General features: G+C 33.1%; 1 protein-coding gene across 3 annotated transcripts in view; it reads right to left on the bottom strand.

Moving 5' to 3' along the window:
• Nucleotides 1-8,078: 8,078 nt before the first annotated feature.
• LOC124360897 (E3 ubiquitin-protein ligase Hakai-like) overlaps nucleotides 8,079-21,515 on the bottom strand; it is a 38,487-nt gene continuing 25,050 nt past the window's right edge. For 2 of the 3 annotated variants that reach the window (XM_046814887.1, XM_046814896.1), the window contains exons 4-6: nucleotides 17,883-18,070; nucleotides 13,371-13,559; nucleotides 8,079-8,831 (exon numbers count right to left, since the gene is read on the bottom strand). In XM_046814887.1, the coding sequence (XP_046670843.1) occupies nucleotides 8,217-8,831; nucleotides 13,371-13,559; nucleotides 17,883-18,070 (992 nt within the window). In that variant the 3' untranslated portion in view covers nucleotides 8,079-8,216. Of the gene's footprint in view, nucleotides 8,832-13,370; nucleotides 13,560-17,882; nucleotides 18,071-20,340; nucleotides 20,462-21,515 lie in introns of those variants that run through there. The other variant, XM_046814906.1, reaches the window with a different exon arrangement.

Here is a 21,515-nt window from a genome sequence, read left to right as displayed (position 1 = left end):
TCAGACAAGGAGATGGTCTTTCTCCAATCTTATTTAATATTGCCATAGAAGAAGCACTTCAGAGTGTAGCAGAGAGGGATTTAGGGGTGGAAGTTGGAGCTAAACTTAACATCCTAGCTTTTGCAGATGATGTTGTCATATTTGCAGAAAATGTAGATGATTTGAGGTCACTAACTAGACTATTTATGAGTGAGACAGAGAAAGTGGGGTTGAAGACGAATGATGCAAAAACTAAATATATGCACTTTAGAAGGAATCAAAATCAAAGAGGAGGACCCCTACAAATTGATGGGCATGTTTTCGAACAAGTGGAGAACTTTAAGTACCTTGGGGTCACAATATCAAATAAAAACACAGATGAATCAGAGATACAAAATAGGATTAACTCAGCAAATAGATGTGTATATGCATGCAATAGGATACTTTCAACCAGATCTCTCTCTCACAAAACTAAAACTAGAATATACAAAACAATTATATGTCCAGTGCTTTTGTACGGATCCGAAACGTGGAGGCTAAATAAGAAGGATGAGAAAAAGCTTCTAGTTTTCGAGAATAGAATTTTACGTAAAATTTATGGGCCATCATATGAACAAGGGGTATGGAGAAGAAAACATAATAGAGAAATCAGGGAGCTCTACAATAGTACGGATGTAATAGGAGAAATAAAGTGCAGAAGACTCCGTTGGGCAGGCCATGTTTTGAGAAGAGAAGAGGAATGCAAACTGAGGAGGGTAATGTACAGTAACCCAGAAGGAAGACGACCCCGTGGGAGACCGAAAGTGAGATGGTGGAACCAGGTGAAGGCTGATATGGAGAAGGTGGGCGCTTCAGAGGAAGATGCAGAGGACCGTTCAGGATGGAGGAGCTTTGTTGGTGCGGCTAAATATCACCTCCGATATAAATGGCCCTGGGAGTAAGTAAGTAAAGTTGGTTTTAATCATAGGCGTATCCAGGGAGAGTTTTTGGGAGTTGTAACTCCCCACCCCCTTCTCATTGATACAAATAGATCTTAAAGCAGTCTTGAACGTAGATTTTGGAAAGGCCTTTAGCTCATGCGTCGCATTACTTTGAATCATCTCGATTTTGTTCAACCGCTTTCCAATGAACGCTATTTTCAATGTTGGGAACATCCAAAATATATATGCTCAGAGTTGCCACCTGTAGGGAAAACTATCACAGTAAACTACCCTTAATAAAAACAAAAACTTTAAAAAAAATGTTAATCTTAACACCCCCTTGATCTTGGACTCATTGTTTCTCTCACCTTCATGGAGCATATCGATTATGGTTTTAGATTAGGTTTTGGCAAAATCTCTTGTACAGAAATTTATCCTTTTATATGTTTAAGATTTATATACACTAATTTTTACTAAAAAGTATAAGTAAAAATTGGAAACTACTCATTTATAAATACATATTGGTTTGTACATTCTTGTTTTGGAATAAGTTTCCTACATTCATAATTATTCATTTAACTTGTACACTTCCACACTACAGAGTGTACCCTTCAAATTAGTTCCAGTGGCACATAATTATGCCACATGTTCTTTCACCAACAATACAAATGTGTGTCGCTGACTTCCTTCAACTGTTCATAAAATTATTTTGGTCTGGTGTATGCAAATGATTTGAAACTTTGTATACGATCTTTTGAGACATGTAACACACCTCTGTGCCACTTGGTTTCTGGCTGTAATTTGGTCTTTTAATTTCCTACCAGTGTTAGCTTACATTTTCATGACTGCTGTCTTACTGTCGATAGATGTTCCCAGAAATAATTGTAACGTAAATGTATAAGAAATGATTTCCTTAAGTAATACCACCTATATTTTTATTACAGTTGACTTATAAAGGCACATATTTGTGTCAGCTGGTGTATAGTAATAAAAACATAGTTTTAGTTATATGCAAGTGGCACTTATATTTCTTACCAGTGAAAGTGTTAAAAGACTTAGTAAATTGGTTCATATATAAATCAATATATAACTATTCATTACTTGTATTAAAAAAAACATTTCAAGCATTTTAAGTTTGTTTTTTGGGAGAATCATACTCGGTATGGCTTGTACCTTGGTCAGGAATTATTATTTAATGTTGATTAACTGGAACAAACCACCCTTCACGTATATTTGTCACATGTGGTAGTGAACGTGTTAGAGATAAAACTAGGAGTATGCTTATTATTCCTGCATCAATCCTAGTACCTGGGAGTCTAATTAGAATTATCTCACAAATATTTAAAGGCCACCTTAAAAAATAGCAGCAAAAGTGAGAAACAGAGTTAATATATTCAGGTTGAGGGAACACATTACAGACAATAAATGAATTATTTAAGCATTTTCTCATACAGTGTGTGATAAAACACTTCTGGATTGTTTGACAGACACTTTCCCCATTAAAAAATATCACCAGTGATAGTTTTACAGATGTTGACCATCACACGGATAGTTTGTCATAGTGTGAAATCTACTGGCATTTTGATAAACTATTTTGGACTAAGACTATATTTGAATATATCTATTAACTTACTTAAGTGATCTTTTACACATGTTAGCCATAGAAATTGTGACAGACAAAACTAATCGTCTGACCTTTATTCGTGATTAATTATATATAATCGTGACAAAACAACAGATTCAGTTTGTTTGTCACGGTATCACATGCTGCTATGTAAAATACATTTTGTTATCGTTTTATTATTCTTTGCTTCTATTTTGAATAGTAAAATTTAAATACTATATGATGTTATCATATTTAATAGACTTCAGAATCAGGTTTGTAACTTTAGTATTTTCATTATAAAGAATGCACTATAACCTAACATGATGATTGTGAACGTTATAGGCTATATGTAGAAATAGCATAATATTATGCTTTTTGGACACACCTTGTATGATTGTGAAATTTTACATAGTCACTGAAAGATATTCCAATCTCTTGAACCATTTTAGATTTGTTTCTTGTTTATAATTATTAAATGAGAATTCTGGTATGAAACAAACATGACGTGTGACACAGAGTGGGAAATTAAAAATAACAGCTCCAAATATGTAAACCTATAACCTATTGTAGAAAACTGCCTGAATTCCAGATTTTCACTTTTCAAATAGCTATGCACTGATTCTGGGGAATCATTAGATGGTTAGTGCACATTATAAATTGAATTTGTGACTGCAGGAAAGGAAAATTCAGATGTCATTTATTTCAATAATAAAATAAGTCACATACTAAAATAATAATAATCAAATAAGGTCACTTAATATAACTTACATATTGGTAAAATCTGACAGGAGTTCTTGTTCAGTATATGGACATCTCTACCAAAGTTATATTACCTTTTTTTTTAAAGTTTTGAGCTGGATTGATTTTTCAGGTGCTGAGGCAGTGCGTGATAGAGCCACAGAGCTGAAAAAGTACATGCATGCTATTTTCAACAAGTGTTAATCTATGGATCGGGTAGACCATATTACTCTCGTGGAGGGTATTGTACTGGTGGTTAAAGGTATTTCCTGAGCAAAATGGGGGTTATTTTTAAAGAAAGTTAAAACTTCAAGCGATTAGATACTTGGAATGCTGAAGAGATTCAGTCCCTGACATAATGTGAACAATCCTTTCTTGGAATCTAAATACTCTTAAAATTTCACTAGATGATCCCCAAAATCCAATAGCATATTTTAACACAAAGAAGAGGAGCAGACCTTGGTGGGCTGATACAATTTAAGCTGAAACTCGCTAAAGCATGGAAATATGGTGAGAAAATCATTATCTTGGTTTTCTCTTTATTTAAATGAAGACCATTTGACTTAAACTTAAACCATCTATTCAAATCACAATATGACTGACTGATTCATGATAATTTCTAGGCTGTGAACATCACAACAAGAAGATAGAGCAGTTGTGTTATCTGCATAGCAAACAATGTTTGAATTCATATTGGAAGGAAGGTCATTTATATATATTGAAAATAGGAAAGAGCCAAATATGGAGCCTTGAGGTACTCCTAAACTGACTTTCATCCAACCCCCTTGAAATTGTCCATTATTTCATAGAGAAACTGTCTGATTCATTTCAGAGAGGAACGAAGAAAGAAATGAGAGCGCTGCATCATTTAAGCCATAATATCTTTCCAGTTTGCCCAAAAGATCGGAATGGTTGACACAATCAAAAGCCTTGGATAAAACACAGTATATTGCACCGACAGACTGCCACACATCCAAAGCTTCAAAAACACCCTCCGTGACGTTATTAACAGCACTAGAAGTTGAATGTTCCTTCTGAAACCAAACTCAGATGCAGTCAAGAGTGCATTAGAGTCAAAGTATTGTTGAAATCTAGCCGGAATGATCATTTCAAACACTTTATAAAAAAAGATAAAGCATCCTAATTGGCCTGTTGTAGAAAATACCCTCAAAAAAGTTGATTAGGTGTGCCACAGGGAAAGCTAAGAAATTTGCACATTTTTTAAGAACTTCCGATGTAACACCATCCCATCCACTAGACTTTGAGTTTTGAAATCAAGCTTAGAACCTGTTATTGTAGTCGACTCAAACGAATAAGAAAAGGTTTATTTTGTTGTTGGAGAGCTGGGATACTCGCAACATACTTGAGAGCTGTATCAAAAGAAGCCAGTTGTGATAGTAATAAAACTGAAACAAAATATTAGTTGAACCTTTTTGTCTACATCAGTTGGGATTTGAGTACCTTCATTACTATCATTAAGGACAGTAAGATTGTATGAAGAATTTGAGTTCCCAAGTTCATTACTTACCACTTTCCAAGTTGCCCTACCCATATTACGGCTTTTTGTGGTGTAATCAATGTTGAAATTCTTTTTCACATGAAAAATTACCTTATGAAGAATTTATTTATCTATATAATATATATTATATAAAAATGAATGTTTGTCCTTTATAGAATCGTAAACTATTTGACCGATCATTATGAAAATGTGTATGTTTATGTATTTTTCGACGGAGAAGGTTTACATACTATGCCTATTGATGTATCTCGCCACCAGACGGTACTGCATATGTTAAAAGTTTTTAAAGCACCTGCACACTATAAACTGCGATTACGAGATAGTTACGTACATTAAATAGCGAAAAACTATTTGGAGGCGTTAAGCTTTGATGTATATTTGTCTTCAAAATACATTTCTGGTTGAACTTAAAGCTTGAGTGTTAGACCACTTTATAATAAAGTACATGTACGTAAACAATGGCTATAAACATACACTTTTGACAGATTTTCTTGATCGTGGCAACAATACAAACTACATCGTCGTTGGAAATATAATTCACTTGAACCAGAAGTGCACATACACGGGCAAAGCTTACGAAAAGCGTGTGAAGCCACGGGAAACAGCTAGTAATTTATAAAATAAAACATATAACAGGTAAAAAAATTGGTCTTACTTCAAACATACAGTTCCCGCTTGTGTGCACATGATGTTTTTATTCCTGTCGTTATCCAAGGCTTACTTTACTTTTTTTGAGCGTTCAGGACAGGCATCTTAAATGCCACATTAAAATCAGGAGTGTCAATAACATCAACCCAATTCTCATGTTGGAGGTATGAATTGAGAGTATGAATATTTTTATCATTTACCTCACTGAACTCCCTCTCAACTGTTGAAGACTGGCGAGGTGAAAGGGGAGATACCACCTGGGCTATCTCAGCTGGGCTAGGGTATCAGAGTCCAGATTCAAAAATACATGATTGGGAATGAAACTCTTTAAAGAAAGTAATTATGTTATCATCACATGTTTTGGAACCACAACCATCTATGCTGGGTGGACAAATAATATTTAACCTTCCATTACCAGAGTTAATGACATCCAGAAATAGTTTTTTCTCTTTTGAGTGTCTCAAAATATCAATATGAAGTCACCACACACTATGAAATTGTTACAACTCCCAGTAAGCCATCAACAAACAATTCAAATGTATCAATGAAAGAATCATTGTTAGAACTAGGAGACTGGTATACAACAGCCAAAGTGATCTTATCAGAAAAGACATGGTTAACTGTTTATAGCACAACATTCAAAAGTGATATGTACACTAAGGTCACAAAGTCGAGATGTCAGCCTACATTGCAAACCACGCCAAAAAAACGCTGCAACCTCATAACATGAAAAAGTATTTAGGTAATTTTACAAGATTTAATCAACCAGTGCTCAGTAAAACAGACAATAAAAAGTGAGAAGTGTCACCGAGTTCGCCAATTTAATGAAAACATCCTTGTATATTCAAATGAAAAATGGAAAGTTTATCCTTCCAAGAAAAACATTCCATATCTTTAAAACAGTATATTGTAACGGCTCACAGAATTCCTGCCAGAAACACTAATCTTACAAGATTGGGCTATGACTGAAAGTTTAAAGTCACTTCCAAAACTAAATGATCCAGATGAGCCAACTCCTTCCCAGTAAAAGTGGAAGGGATGACTCCTTTGGAGGGTTTTGAGGGAGTTTATAGCATCAATATTAAGCAATATTTGAGACAGATCAGAAGCTGAAAGAGGGAAGACTGAACATTAGGAATTATAGTTGACATGCCAGGGAAAGGCTGAATGGAAGGGAAGTCTTTACCAGTTTCAGATGTAGAAATTCTAGAAGGTTCAGCCAGAGGACTTGCAACCACAATTTCTCTGCCTGTTTATGTTAAGAGTAATTGACTTACTGACGTAAAGAGAGCCTCCGCGATGCACATTGAAGTCAAGTCGGTAACATGTTTCCCCAAAACTGCCTTCCCAGACTGGTTGTAGTGGAGTCCATGGTTTGTGAAGTGGGATCTTCTTAGAAGAGCATCTCCATAAAACATATTCAGGCCACCTTTGTAGTCAGAGATCATCTTGTGATTAGTGAGATTGGCGAAGAAAAGGCTTGTCATTTAAAAATGTCACCATGACGAATACTGCAGACCAATATATTAGCCTCTTTTTCTAGTGAAAAAAAGAGTTCACTCCTTGGGTGATGGTTAGTTAGGCAGATTTCTTTAATCTTATCATTTGATCCTGCAAGTAAAATGATGTAGTCCTGGTCTGAAACATCCCCAAGAAAACACAATTCCTTCTGTAGTTTTAATCTTAGCTCCAGGTGAGCAGTAAATAAAAACTTCAAAATGTGTTCTTAGTTAAAATAAATTATGTTTAAACTCTCTTCCTTGACTGTCAACCAACACAATGACTTTTCTCATTTTTTAAGCCGTGTCTCATAAGAGTATTTTCTCTTTCAATGGAATGCTTTTCTTTAGCTGAGGAAGGTGTCATTAGTCTGTGAACCTCAGCCTGCAGTGGCGAGTCATTAAAGAGACAGGCAAACCTATTCACAGTCTTAATGGAACATTTTTTAAGGTGAAATCTTAATACATTAGAAAATAATTAACAAAAGCAATAAAATAGTTATATACAACATATATGGTTACCAAAGGTGAATAAAACGATCGCAGCACTGAACAAATTCGGCTAATAAAAACTCAGTGAAACTGGCTCAGCCGGCTGCACAATCTACAGTGGTCAAAGGGTTAAATAGATGACACAGCCAACTTGTAGGTAATACTATTTATCCTAAGTCTACTCAAAATTATTTTAACTGACCAGTGACACTTCTCACATCAAACACAGGTTGGTGCGACTTCTTTAGAGACTAAATAATTTTGTTTCATTGCTGTTTTATTCTAATGCCCTGTCACTTTTTTCAAACGTGTGTTAAAACATAGAACACAGAGAGATGGTGAAGTAATATAACTGAAAGGAAAGACAAAAATAATGAGCTTCGAGCATAACCATTTTGGTAAAGTTTAGCATCCTAGTAAATGTCTGTATTGAGCAATAATGGAACCCATGTGTGAATTTACTAGCAATATATAAAAGTTTTTCTGGTAGGTAAGGAGTATAATAATAATACAAAGTTTTGAGTTGTGACTTGTTACATTTCTTTGTGATTTCGTCTTGAAGCCATCATTTGTTAACTCTTTTAAACAAACAAATTGAAATTAATTTTAATTATAATCTTTTATTTGAATTCAAGATCTTGGGAAGAGAATGAGGGAGCTGTAAATTATCCACGACATTATTCATTAAGATTTTATTCATAAGTCGTAATGTATAATAGTTAATATATAAGAGAAATTAGTAACTTATTTTATAGATCACTACAAGATAAAAAATTTAAAGTAATATTAATGTTAAAGTAAACATAAAAATATGATTATCGATAAAACTGTTGTCCGTTGTTTGGAGGAGGATGTTGCCACTGAGGGGGAGGAGCTGAATATGGTTGAGCCATGGGATCTTGATAATGAGGAGGTCTGGGAGCAGGGGGTCCAGTAGGGTACTGAGGAGCCTGTGGTGGAGGGGCATAGTTTGAAGGAGGGTTGGGATAGAACTGTGGTGCTTGAGGTGGAGGGATAGTGACTGGGGGAGGAACACCGTAAGGAGGAGCATACTGGGGTGGGGGAGCATGTGAATAGTGCTGCTGGTGGAAGGAAGAGGGTGGGACATCCATGCCAGAGTCCTGGATTTGCACAGTAATAAGATTGGTCCGCTGACTGCTGCCTTGGTACATCACTGGAGGACGGTGGTTAACAAAGGAGGGGGGTGGTGGTGGAGGGGACCCCCTCCGATGATGGGGTTCAATCACAGATGGTGTGGATTGCACACGAGGATCTCCTGCTGATTGAGAGGACTTAAGACGGGGGGCAGAACCACTCATAGTAGGGATCTTGACAGGGGAATGCGCCGGAGGCTCTGGTGGAGCGTCTCCTCCTCCAGCCCCCAGAGACTGCACTGATGACACAGCTATATGTCTATGATTGATGTGTGCCTGGAAAATAATGAAGACTTGTACATTCATGCCCATACAGAACAAATCCAAAATATTCAACAAAGTGACAAAAACTTATACTAACTAATCTTTAGACCAACATACCATTCATATAAGTAATCTTCAATTGATTAATATGGCTGGTTTATAAGGAGACACTTGAGAAACTTCTTACACAACCTCAATGCTGAATAATATACCCCTTGTTTATACATTGTTAGCTGATACACAGGTTAATCTAATAATTGACTTCTTACGTTATAGGGATGGATTATTTGATTTAGATGAAAGTTTACTATTGGATTTATAAAAACTTAATTAGACGTTTTCACTTTTTCTGCCTAATGTAACTTAGTAATGATTATAATAAAGGAAATACAAATTTTGAATACTATTACTTAGTTTAATTCAAACAAAATTGACCTTTTTTATAGATAATAGACAAATAAGAATAATAAAATCCATAATAGAAAGAGTTTTTGACAACGTTCAATGATGGTATTTTTGGAAGCATCCCACTAGGCACAACGCGGGCTTCTCATTACATGCTTCACACATGTATGTCGTGTCTGTTCTACTTTCCTCACCACTGCAAGTTACACATCTTCTTCTTAGTGGTCTTCCTTTGTTACCCATGGGGAGTTTAGTAGGAAGATGTTTGGTAGTAGCAGGTCATGTGCTAGGGGAGTTAGCAATCCATCAATCACGCCGAGTCTAAATTCTACCAATGACACATTTTTGCCAACGTTGCATTTTTTGTAAAGCAGGTGAGCGTTCAGTAGGCTCATTTGTAATATATGAATCAATAACTTTTTGTACCACCTGATGGTCTTTCTTTTGCAGGGGTAGTAACTTAGGAGTTGATCTTGTCTGTCAATACCACTCATATTTTCATTGTATCTGATAATTGGCAATGTTTTTTGTTTCTCTTCTCCTCTTTTAGTGATAATAGTCGTTATTTCATTTTCGTATTGGTTTGAAATGTACAAAACATCCCTAGAGTCCCTTCATTTTCCGACCATTACACCTTCATGGTATTTAGCAGTAGTTTCCCCCTTTTTATGTTTCATTTTCACAACTTCCTTAGGGTTATCTACACGGAGTGTTCCAGTTACGTATGTCTGTTCAGCAAGAAGTTTTTTTGCCAGTGGTACACTATTATAAAAATTGTCAACAAAAACAGCATGGCCCTTTCCCAACCGTTCAGATAATAAATGCATTACCACTTTTTCAGTGTGCCCAGCACCTGATAGATCATCCTTAGCTCCAGCATAAATGCAGAACTTCAAGACTAGGCCATTTGGCTCAGATAGAATATACAATTTTAAACCGTATTTATGCCTTTTTTGTTTGGTATACTGCTTAAAAATCAAGCGACCTCTCCACAAGACCATGCTCTCGTCAAGAGAGAGTTCCTTTCCTGGTACATATATGCATTGCATCTATTATTATATATATATCTTATAATCTACGACAGTCCTGATTTTTTGCAATCGATCGTCAGAGTCTGGATTATCCTTTGCTAAATGTAAGCATCTTAATATTAATAAAAACCTGTACCGTTTCATTTACTCGCCAAAGCATGTCTTAAAAAGTTTGTTCGTTTTCCAATAATCTTGAATTTGAGGCATTTTTACAATTCCCATGTGAAATAAAAGCCCCAAAAAATTGTTAAATTCATTGTTAAAGTTTCAAGTCCTTCCATTGGTTTATACGAGGTTTTTCTGTCATACTTGATGGTAAAAAAAAAAGTTCAGCATTATCATTAGTTTCATTTATAATATCATGCAAAAAGGTGTCATCAACTAAAAGTTTAAAAAAGTCTAAAGGAGTATTGACACCTGGTATATCAACACATAAACCAGTTGGTTCCATGAACATAAATGTTTTCATAACAAGATTTTCATTCCAATCTAGCTGAGTACGGGAAGCTTTATTTATTCTCGTTTGAGTGTTTTGGCTTGTGGAAGGTAAATTCAGTTGTGGACTACTTACAGCTGAGGACACGTCCGTCTGGCTATCATTTGCTGTGTCTAAATCCAATTCAGATACACTATCATCACTGTTAATATCATCACTCACATCACTACTATAAGCCTCAGATCCAGAATCAGAACAATAATACCTATCTATTTCATTAATAGTTCAATTATTCGGGTTTCGAGGTTCTTTCTTGTGTTGATTCATTTTCACAAAAAAATATTCATTGAATCAAAATCGGCTTGAAGAATGTAAAAACATAACCTCTAAGTATGACCTTCCAAGACAAATTATATAAAATAACTTAATAATAACAACAGGAACCAACCGGTTATAGTTTCCCGCCAAGAGCTGAGCAGAACACCATAAGGTGTTATCCGCATATGCGGCAGATAGATCAAACGCCAATTGGCGTTTCCCACAGTCAACGTGTTAAAAGATTTAACTGTTTATAATCTGTTACAGAGCTGATTGTTTTTAGTGCAAACCAAGCTGGATTTCTTTGTTTTAAAGTTTGTTATTGACAATGGTACATATTATTAATATCCTTTTAACCTGAATTTAATTTTCTTAGTATGAGTTCTACATGTTTATTTAATTTTAGATATCTGTATAGCTATACCAAGGAACTTAGAAAAATAAACTGATGAAACCAATAAAGACACCAAAAAAAGTATGCTGATGACACCATTTTACTGCTGAGTAAATATGCTCTTGACAACCTTAAAATAAGTTCTTATATTGCAATGAATATGGCATTGGAATACTGTCAAACTTAATTACCTTATAGTAAATCAAAACAAATTAAAAGGGATAAGAATAAAAATCACATATGCCGCCTACCTGAACTTACATCAGTAGAAGCTAATTATCTGAGTATAACCATTGACAGAAGCAAATTATCCGGATATAACCATAGACAATACACTATTTTTGGCCTCTCATAGTAATACCATCTGCATCAAGTTTCAGCAGATAATCAAAGATGAGAATCTTACAGTAAACCAGATTTACAATTGTGACGAAAGTGGACTGAATTTTAAGATGTTACAATCCAAGACCCAAAATCTCTAAAGAAGAAATGGCAGCGGCCAGGACTTAAAAAATCAAAAGAGAGAGTTTCAGTGTTAGCTGCAGCAAATGCTAGTGGTGACAAATTAAAGCTGATGGTCATAGGTACACCTTCAAAACCTCGGGCCTTAAAAAATATGGTATTTTGGTATTATCTGGAGGCCACTATTTTTGGACAGGTTTTCCTTATTGGGACCAAAATAAATTACAGTATTCAAAAGAAGAGACTTTATTTAACCTATTTTGAAATTTACAAGTCATTACGACAAACAGTTATTGTATTCTACCTACCAAAAGAATAAGATTTGTAATATTTTTTTCCCCACACACACCTTTTTGTAGTGCATGGGGCTTGTTATAAATTTATAATGTCTTTTATGAATAAAATTAGTTGAAATTGATAAGGAAGCGATGTAGGCGAGAACTGAGTTGAATGCATTGCCAGCAGTCGTCGTTACTCCTGATCGCTACATGTATTCAGCCAATGAAAAACTTTCCTCTACAGTTCGAGGTAAATCCCAGAGGTGAAGATAATAACTCATGATGAAATTATAAATTAATCAAGCACATGATAATCAATGAAAACTAAAACCAAAATCACAACAAATCATTATTTGAATGTGACAGGTGATTCATGCATCTAAGCCTACTTGAAGGCGACAGGAAGTATGACTCATCGATAATCAATGAAAACTAAAACCAAAATAACAACAAATCATTCTTTGAATGTGACGGTGATTCATAAATCTAAGCCTACTTGAAGGCCATTTGGCGACAGGAAGTATGACTCATCGGGTATTTTTAGATTCATTATGAAACAAGGGAAGTACTAGTAACCTATAATGAAGTTTATTTTAGTCCCTGATAAGGGACTTGTCCAAAAATAGTTGCCTCCAGATAATAACAAAGTACCAAAAATCTCTCAAAGTCTGCTTTGCCCATAACTTATACAAATACAAAATCTGCATGAATGGGCAAAATAATTTATTTATAAGAAATGGTTTTTTGAAGACTTTGTGCCAGAAACAAAAAAATATTTCAACAAAAATTTGTCTTTGAAAGTGATTTTGAGACTAGACAACACTGGGTGCCACCTTAATGAAGAACTCACTTGTGAGGAAAACCGCATTCTGTTTTTGCCATCAAACGTCACTAGTCTCATTCAGCCTATGAACCAAGGTCTATTGAAAGCTATGAAAAAAGTATCATAGTCGATTGTTGCAGTGTATGCTGCAAGCAACAGAAGGTAAAGAGACAATAAGCAATTTCCTCAAGAAAATTACAAAGAAAGATTTGGTCTATTGGATAGCCGGGTCTTTCAAATTGTAATCAATCAAGTTGTATAAATCATCTGAACAGCCAAAAGAAAGAAACATCATAGAAATCAATCAAAAATAGGTAGGACTTTTCAAATTTTTTAAAATTTTTCAAAAAAGATGCCATGATCACATTTCTTGTTAAGTGACAAACAGCGACAATGGACAGTACCTGTAAGTCTCTCTGTGAGAGGTAAGTGCGCCGACAGCCTGCACTGTTGTATCGTGTACCACCATGTGTACACATAAACACTGTGCCGAGACCAGTCTGCTCCACTCTGGTTACTTTCTCTTGGCAGCGTGGACATACTTTATCCTCTCTCTTGCCACATGCCAGGCAGAACACGTGCTTGCAAGGAATCTGTTCACACCAACAATCACTTAAAAGCAATATATAGACTACCTTTCTTTGTTTAAACGCTATGACTACAATAAACCAAAATCTCAATAATTTTTTAAGAATTAAGAAATATACCTGCCAAATCCAACATCCCTGGCTTTCTTCATTTTAAAATCGCAAAGTTCATCCCAAATATAAAGACTATAGAAATTTGTATTTGTGTATATTATCATAAATATCAACATTTGATAGAAGGATGTGAGCATTATAAACACAAACATTTGAGACAAGAAGGTTGAAGTGCAATATGTTTAATTTAAATCTAGGATTCCAACTGAATTACTAGGATTCAAATTTGCGCTATTAATACTTCTTTAAATTATGTCAAAATAATTATTTGAAATTTAAAGTGTTTTAGGGGACTTCTTAAAGGTTCAACAAACAGAAAAATAAGTGTCAAGTTAAGCTTTGATCATAAATCACCTCAAAATATGTATCATAGATTTTAATTTTTATGTTCAAAGATGCTTATAATTACTGGAACAATGTAATAACTTTTCAAATGGTTCATCTTTCAAATGTTAAGGCTCTGCATATACGTTTAACCCTAATCCTGGAAAACATAGATTACCAATGAGTTTAGTAGGCTATTGAAGTGGCAAACATTGAAAATCAATATTGTACATTACATTGTTCTTGGGTCTTTTATTTAATATAAAATAATGGTGGCCAGTAACATTTTACACATAATTCAAAAGCCTATTAAACCAATTATTTCTTAATTTAATCATAGGATTGCTAACACAAATAATTGCCCTATAGTTGATGTTAGAATCTGATATTTATTTTGGTTTCATAGTCACAATAGTATGAAATTTACATGTCTGATTCGGTTTTTCATTTCATTTTAATAATACAATTTAATTCTAGTTATTTATCAGTATTATTATTATGATATTATATTTTAATTATTTTTACTTCCTGACTTGTTTGTTCCCATTGTTTATTAACTGAATTTAAATATTGAATTTTTAAAAATTATTGCCAGAGTTTATTCAATATATTATGTAATACTTTGCTGTAAAATATTTAAATCTGTTTCTTTCTTTGCCACACAATAATACATAACTACAATGTTACAAATGGAAGGAGATTGTAAAATTGGATAAAATATCTTATCATAGACGGTTTAATAAACAAAGATTTAGTTGTCTATCTACTAGTTTACATACAAAATGTACACAAAAGTACAACAAAACATGTTTTAGGAATTAGTAGGTTGTTTATTATGATCAGCTTCTATCCATGAATATATGCGCTGCAATATACGAACATAGACATTAATAATATACAAACTTCAAGTAAAATATTATTTACAAAATAACAATATTTTCATATTTTAGTTATCTAACTAAAATTGTTTGGAGAGATTTTATTATAACATGCTATAAAATAAATGTACAGGGTCTGTGCAATAAGTATCAGGACTGGTTCCAAAAAATTTATTGCATGTATCATTACAATTACTTAATTTTCAAAATACATTCCTTCTGCATTGATACACTTAGTTTGGTACACCTGCCACTTATCAAAAGCCTGCTAGAAGATTATTTAAAAAATTATATTTATAAATTAAAGTGAGAGAGAGAACCAGAGCTGCTGCTTATTGTTTTTTACAAGAATGCAGTGAAATAACTTACAAGTTTACTTGCATCCTGGTTTACAGTACCATGGTATATCTAAGAATTAATCCTGACACATGCAAAATATGTAATAATACTCAGAATTTAAACACAAATAAAGTTCATAAAACACGCTATGATTATAATAAAAGGTTTATCAGTGATACTGAATAAAATTAATTTTACAGTTCTATTCAGGCTATAGAATTAGATTAAATTACATAATAGCACTGATGTCTGAGTAATCAATTTATTATGTCATTACATTGTTTCTAAAGCATTATATGTACAGTTGCAATACAAACCTGCAACTAACTTAGTCATTTTAACTGTCTGCTATTTTGCAGTTAATTTATAGTCATCAGCTGAAAAGTCAAATAAAAACATAACTGCAGTAGTTGCTAGTGATTTAATTTTACAGAACGACAATATAATAAATATGATTTGTTGTGGAATTAACTTAGTCGTTTCCACAAAACAATGTTAATATACTTTATTTGTAGCAATAAAAGTATTAAAAAAATAACATTATCTTTATAAGATCTCAAATTCTTCAGTTAAAGAAGCCGTCATTTCACTTACATTCATTACATACTTTAAATTTATATTTCTTTATGGTACTTTGATTGAAAAAAATTGAATCTAGCTCATAAAACGTATAAAAAAATATCACTATGTTAGTTATAGTCCAACAGAAGTAAGTACAGATCTGAATGTAACACTGTTTTCTAACCAATATAAAGTATATAAAGAATGCATAAGAAAGCTATCTGTTAAAGAAGTTACTGAAAAGCGGTTAATTCGCGATCTGTGGAATAAATAAGTAGGCACCATTACTGACCACTAAGTAGTCTGGGGAGACTGGAACTTTCCAGTCGCCCCCCACAATGCGAGCATAATTTAGATAATTAATTACTGGCTCTTAAATATTTTAAATTTTCTTTGAAATGATACCTTAAGACAAGAAAAGAACCTCATCATTACAACTAAACATTTCCATATTTTTATAACTAACTACACCTTGCAGCGTCAAAGTAAAGTTCATTGAAGGCTGTGGTTTAGGTCAAAATTTGTTCACTTGATTTTAGTCACGCACTATGAAACCATCCAACCAAACAACGCCTGTTTGACTCTGACGTGTGGGGAATTTAGTTGACCATCTGCAGACTGGTGAGAATATTGGTTGTGGTTTGGACTTGGTCATGGCATCGAAATAAAAACCTTACTTTTTCTCTGTTTGGACTGATGTAATCTGAGAATTGTGTAAGGAGCAATCATTCGTTCACAGATCAATCAAGAACGTCAGTCGGCCAACTTCAATCATCAAAGGGATCATCATGGATATGGGAATCATGGGGATGTTCATGGGATGATATTTAACGTTACATAGGGGTAAGACTAACCAAGATTAATTAATTCCACTACACTAGTGAGGCAACCTTGGATTAATCGGCATCGCGAGGCTTGCAAACACATTTTTGATCACACAATAATTATGTGCTGTCCACACACTCCGTATGGAATTTGGCGACCCAATCAACATTGATTTGTTTTTACAGTTACAATGATCACGCGGCAAAAAATAAAAAGTGTTGAATAAACTGCTAATTAACGGAACTATTTGAATTATTTCTGACTTTAAATTTGTTGAGACATAACAATTGTTTTTGAGATTTTCCTGGTTCTACAAGACTTCTGGTTTATTCCCAATTAGTTCAATTCCCAGTTTCCTGGTTTACCCTGTCTGGGGTAACATGTACAGACAACTTACATCACATTCTGGTGATGTATAAAAAGGCTATTAGAGCACTGGCTACCTTTGTCAACCTCTCAATTTTAACAACTGATTTTTTTGTATGTGTTGGAGACAGTCACCTGTCTAGGAGACATACACTGGGGTTGTAACATACACTACTGTAGCACTATAAATGTAGCGGACTTCCATCTCTTGATTCATTACCATGTTCTATTTCTTTTCTGTATGACTGCCAACTGTCTTCTCTGCCCGCAGAACATCTCAAGAGAAAATGAGTTATAGACTAGAAATTTTGAATGCAATATCAGCAAAACCTGTTATGCAAGACGTGGTCTGGGATACTCCTATCTTGTTTTATAAACTCAGAGAGTATTCCTGGATAAACAGACACAAATTGTTGGTATATTTAAAATATTATAAGTTGTCCTAGGAAAAGACCCTCCTACATCAACATTTTCCTTTGTGATACTTTTTTGGAAAGAGTATAAAACAACAAGATTTTCAGCGCAAACCAGAAGCTTTTACATGCGTTCATTTGATTTCGAGATATTCAGGATCAAAGCCATATTTACCAATATTTTTTTAGTAATGAGTTTCATTTTGAAAGTAAAATTTGGTTGCAAAATGTTTAACAATAGAAGTACGGTTAAGATACAAATACAAGACAGTTTTAATTTTTACAACCCTAATTTTTACGAGTAACAATGTGTTTTAATCTGTACAAAAGAAACTTTCTGAACACACCATAACAAATCTTTTAGACATCAAACAGGTCTTTAACATGATTTTCAAGTCTAAATACGCAAGATTTATTACAAAATGTTCCGAATTTTTATGGTTAACTATGTCAACTTAAAGTATATTCACTTATCATATAACAACAACATTTATGAGTATTGTACTCACCATGCGCCCATATATGAGTATTGGCTTCATACACTTGTCACAGCAATGTATCATGGGATTTAGCACCTTCTCTGCCACCAAGTTGACTCTGTGATCCCACTGCAACCTCAACATAGGCTCCGGGGGTCCTCGGTTCAGTGTAGTGAACGTGGGAGCCTCCAGCTGTGAGATGTCTGCCTCCAGATCAACTGTTAAATAACAAAATTTGTGAGTATTGATTGTAATGACCGTACTCACATAGATGAGTATTAGTCTTTATTCACTTGTCAGAGCAATAAGTCATGGGATTGAGCACCTTCTCTGCCACCAAGTTGACTCTGTGATCCTCAACAACACTGCATCACTGCAGCCTCAACATAGGCTCCGGGGTCCTCTGTTCAGTGTAGTGAACATGGGAGCCTCCAGCTGTGAGATGTCTAACTCTACGTTAACTGTTACATGAAAACATACTCTACTACTGATGTAATAAATATGAGTATATTGTACTACCTCAACACAGTAGATCATGTTATTAAAAAATAATAAATGATTCTATTACCAGGTTTATTACACTGCATTTTGTGCTGACTGAAGAAGATTCTTTACAAAATAACAACATTTACTAATTCATAAATTATATCAAGAAAATCATATTATATTTTAAAATTATTATCAATCAACCATTTTTTAATCAAAAGTGGATCTACACTAAAACACTCAATGAATATAATATACACAATACAATATATAACATATAACTGCATCAGTACACTACCACCAGTGTTGTTGTCAGACAGCAACTGAGCTGGAGGTTCTGACTACTGACTACTGACTACTGACTCACTTCCTCCCTCCAGTCTCTGGAGCAAGCTGATAACACCATCTACTTATCTAAACAGCTGCCACAACATAAAACACCAGTGCACATTTTTCTTAATACCCATAACAAGATTATCCTGTTCATATTTTTATACCCCAACAAAATTACTACATTTATTTTAAGCACATTATTTCTTGAAAATCCATTGTTAAATTTGCTATTAATAATTTTAGTAACAGCTTTTATTTATTTAGTTTTTAGTTCAATACTTAAACATGAATTTGTAACCCATTCACTTGTTAATATGGTGTGCAAAAGAAGTCAATGCATTCAAACAACTATAAGCTTTTAAAATTTTTTCCTTTTGTTATATTTTTAGAAAAAGGCTAATCTTTTTAAAATTTAAATTAAAAATAAATAAACTCTTTGTGGAAAAAGCTTGTTTGATGAACATATATATTGTATAATAACTTCTGAGAGAAAAGAAACCATCCAATGGGTCTGCATTCATTTCAAGGGAAATACATAGTACTGTTCCCCAATGTTGCCAAAATCAAGAAATCATGTTCTTTGAACAATATAATTCATCAATAATATTCATCTATTTTTTACTCTGATTTAAATGCAAATGTGCAAGAGTATTTACAGATTATGCTAAAACATACTGATATAATATAACATTGCTGATAAAATATATTGAAAGCAAAAACACCGATTACTGGAAAATAAAAACCTGTTGGTAGATATTATATAGTCAAATAACAGCCTTTGTTTACAAAATAAAACTGCACATACACAAGCCTTGCCTACTTCTTCGAATGTATGCTTGTTACTCAAGTTGCTACAATGGTTACAGACTGTCAAATACGCAATTATAATATAAAAGATGACTATGAATAATTAAAGAGAATAATTATTTTTGTTCTCTATATTTTCTAATGTCTTTGTTCCACATATAAGCTATTTATAACACAAAAAACCAGTTATTGAAATCCAAGCAACTAAACTATACGGACTTTGGTACTTGCACTAAAAATGTTGATGGTCGTACAGTGTAAACACATTACTGGTAAAAGAATTAAATCAACGTAATTAGATCATTTATATACTTTTTATGTAAATTTTCGAAACTAATAAATTTAAGCCAAATTTGAAAAAAATTACATAATTAAAAACTAAACAACTGAATAATTGCAAATATATTTAAAATTACAAAAAAAAATTAGTATATAAAATATTTTCCAGCCAAATTTAGTGACTAAGGCCTTCAGAATTAAAATATAAAATTTCTAACATCATGTTATTAGATTATAGTCCTAAAACAATAGTGCATTCAAAATACTTTTAAGATTTTAATTCCTAAACTATAGTCCTATGGTTGTTAAAATACCACAGAGTAATCAGTTTATTTATTTATATATATATATATACAATATATATATATATATATATACAATATATATACAATTTATTATGACTTCAAAGCTACGCCAGAATTAGAAAACAAAAAATATTTGTTATCACAATAATATTATTTCACAATGAATTGTAATTAAACTATACTTTGACTCAACATCACTTGTAATAATTCCATCTCAAATTAAATTTTATTGCAATCTATAGTTTTAAAGCTTGTGCAACAGTATTAAGAAAACTTACAGTGTTTGTCCACACAAGTCATAGCAAAGCGTTTATAATTTATAATCGTGACAAGCTGCCAGCTGTGATAAGGAGTTGACAAACATCAGCCAACCAACACACTACACACAATACTGTACTAGCTAGATAAGTCTTTATAGAGTTCAACACTTGACAATGAGTCATTTAAAGGTAATGTTTCAAAGAGACTTCGACCCACTCATGTAAATAAAGTCAACACAACAATAAACTTATATCAATTTAACTATCGGTTCATTCTTATTAAAATATTTCCTTACAAACTTAAATAATACAAGTCACTAATCAGACTTCTCAATTGAACTTTAAATAAATTAAGTTTGTTTTATCTATATTAAAGTGTCAAACTAATATAGTTTATGTATTATGTAAAATTCGATGAAAATTGAATGTAGTTCTATGTGTTGTACGTACATTATTTAAAAAAAGTAATAAATTACTAATTTTTAACATTCCATTACAATTCAACTTTATAAGCTTAAAACAGTAGCTGATTACACTTTATGAATAAAAAACCAATATATTTTAAATTATAATAGTAAGACATTACTGTTTTGTGAAGTACAATCACTTCACACTAAAAATAAACATTATAGTTTGAAAAAATATTAAAAGAAACATTTAAGAAAATCTAAAAAATTTCACAAACAGATTTTAAGTTGGATTTATATAAAGAAAATACAAAAAATCTACCATAAATTACATGTTAGTTTGCAGATTTCACAATTCCAGTAAAGGATTGAAAGCACTACATTTATCTCAAGTAATTTATTTCTGAAATGTAACTGCTTATTTTTGTTGCTGTTCAGTATTATTGCCTGCAAATGTACAATAAGCAACTGAGGGAGTAATTAAGTCATATAGTTTCAAAATCAGATAGATAAATGTTTATTAATTTTTCACCAAATACAAAAAAAACAAATAACATTCATTATTTGTTATGGCATAAAATGTTATTTTCTACAAGGTCATAGGATAGACACAGGCTAAGTCTCAACTCTTTATGTGTAAAATTTTCACTAAACCAATTTTATTGTATTTTTTTATTTGTATGAAAATAAGTTTTTTTTTATAAAATATGGTAGACAAAATAGCACTAGTCATGAGCTAGTTAGATTGTACTAGGAACTAAAAAATAATAACGTGAAAATATAAGC

The sequence above is a fragment of the Homalodisca vitripennis genome, chromosome 1, assembly GCF_021130785.1.
Source record: "Homalodisca vitripennis isolate AUS2020 chromosome 1, UT_GWSS_2.1, whole genome shotgun sequence".
Lineage (NCBI taxonomy): Eukaryota > Metazoa > Arthropoda > Insecta > Hemiptera > Cicadellidae > Homalodisca > Homalodisca vitripennis.
The sequence above is the reverse complement of the archived record's forward strand: the minus strand, read 5'-3'. Positions and strand labels throughout refer to the sequence as shown.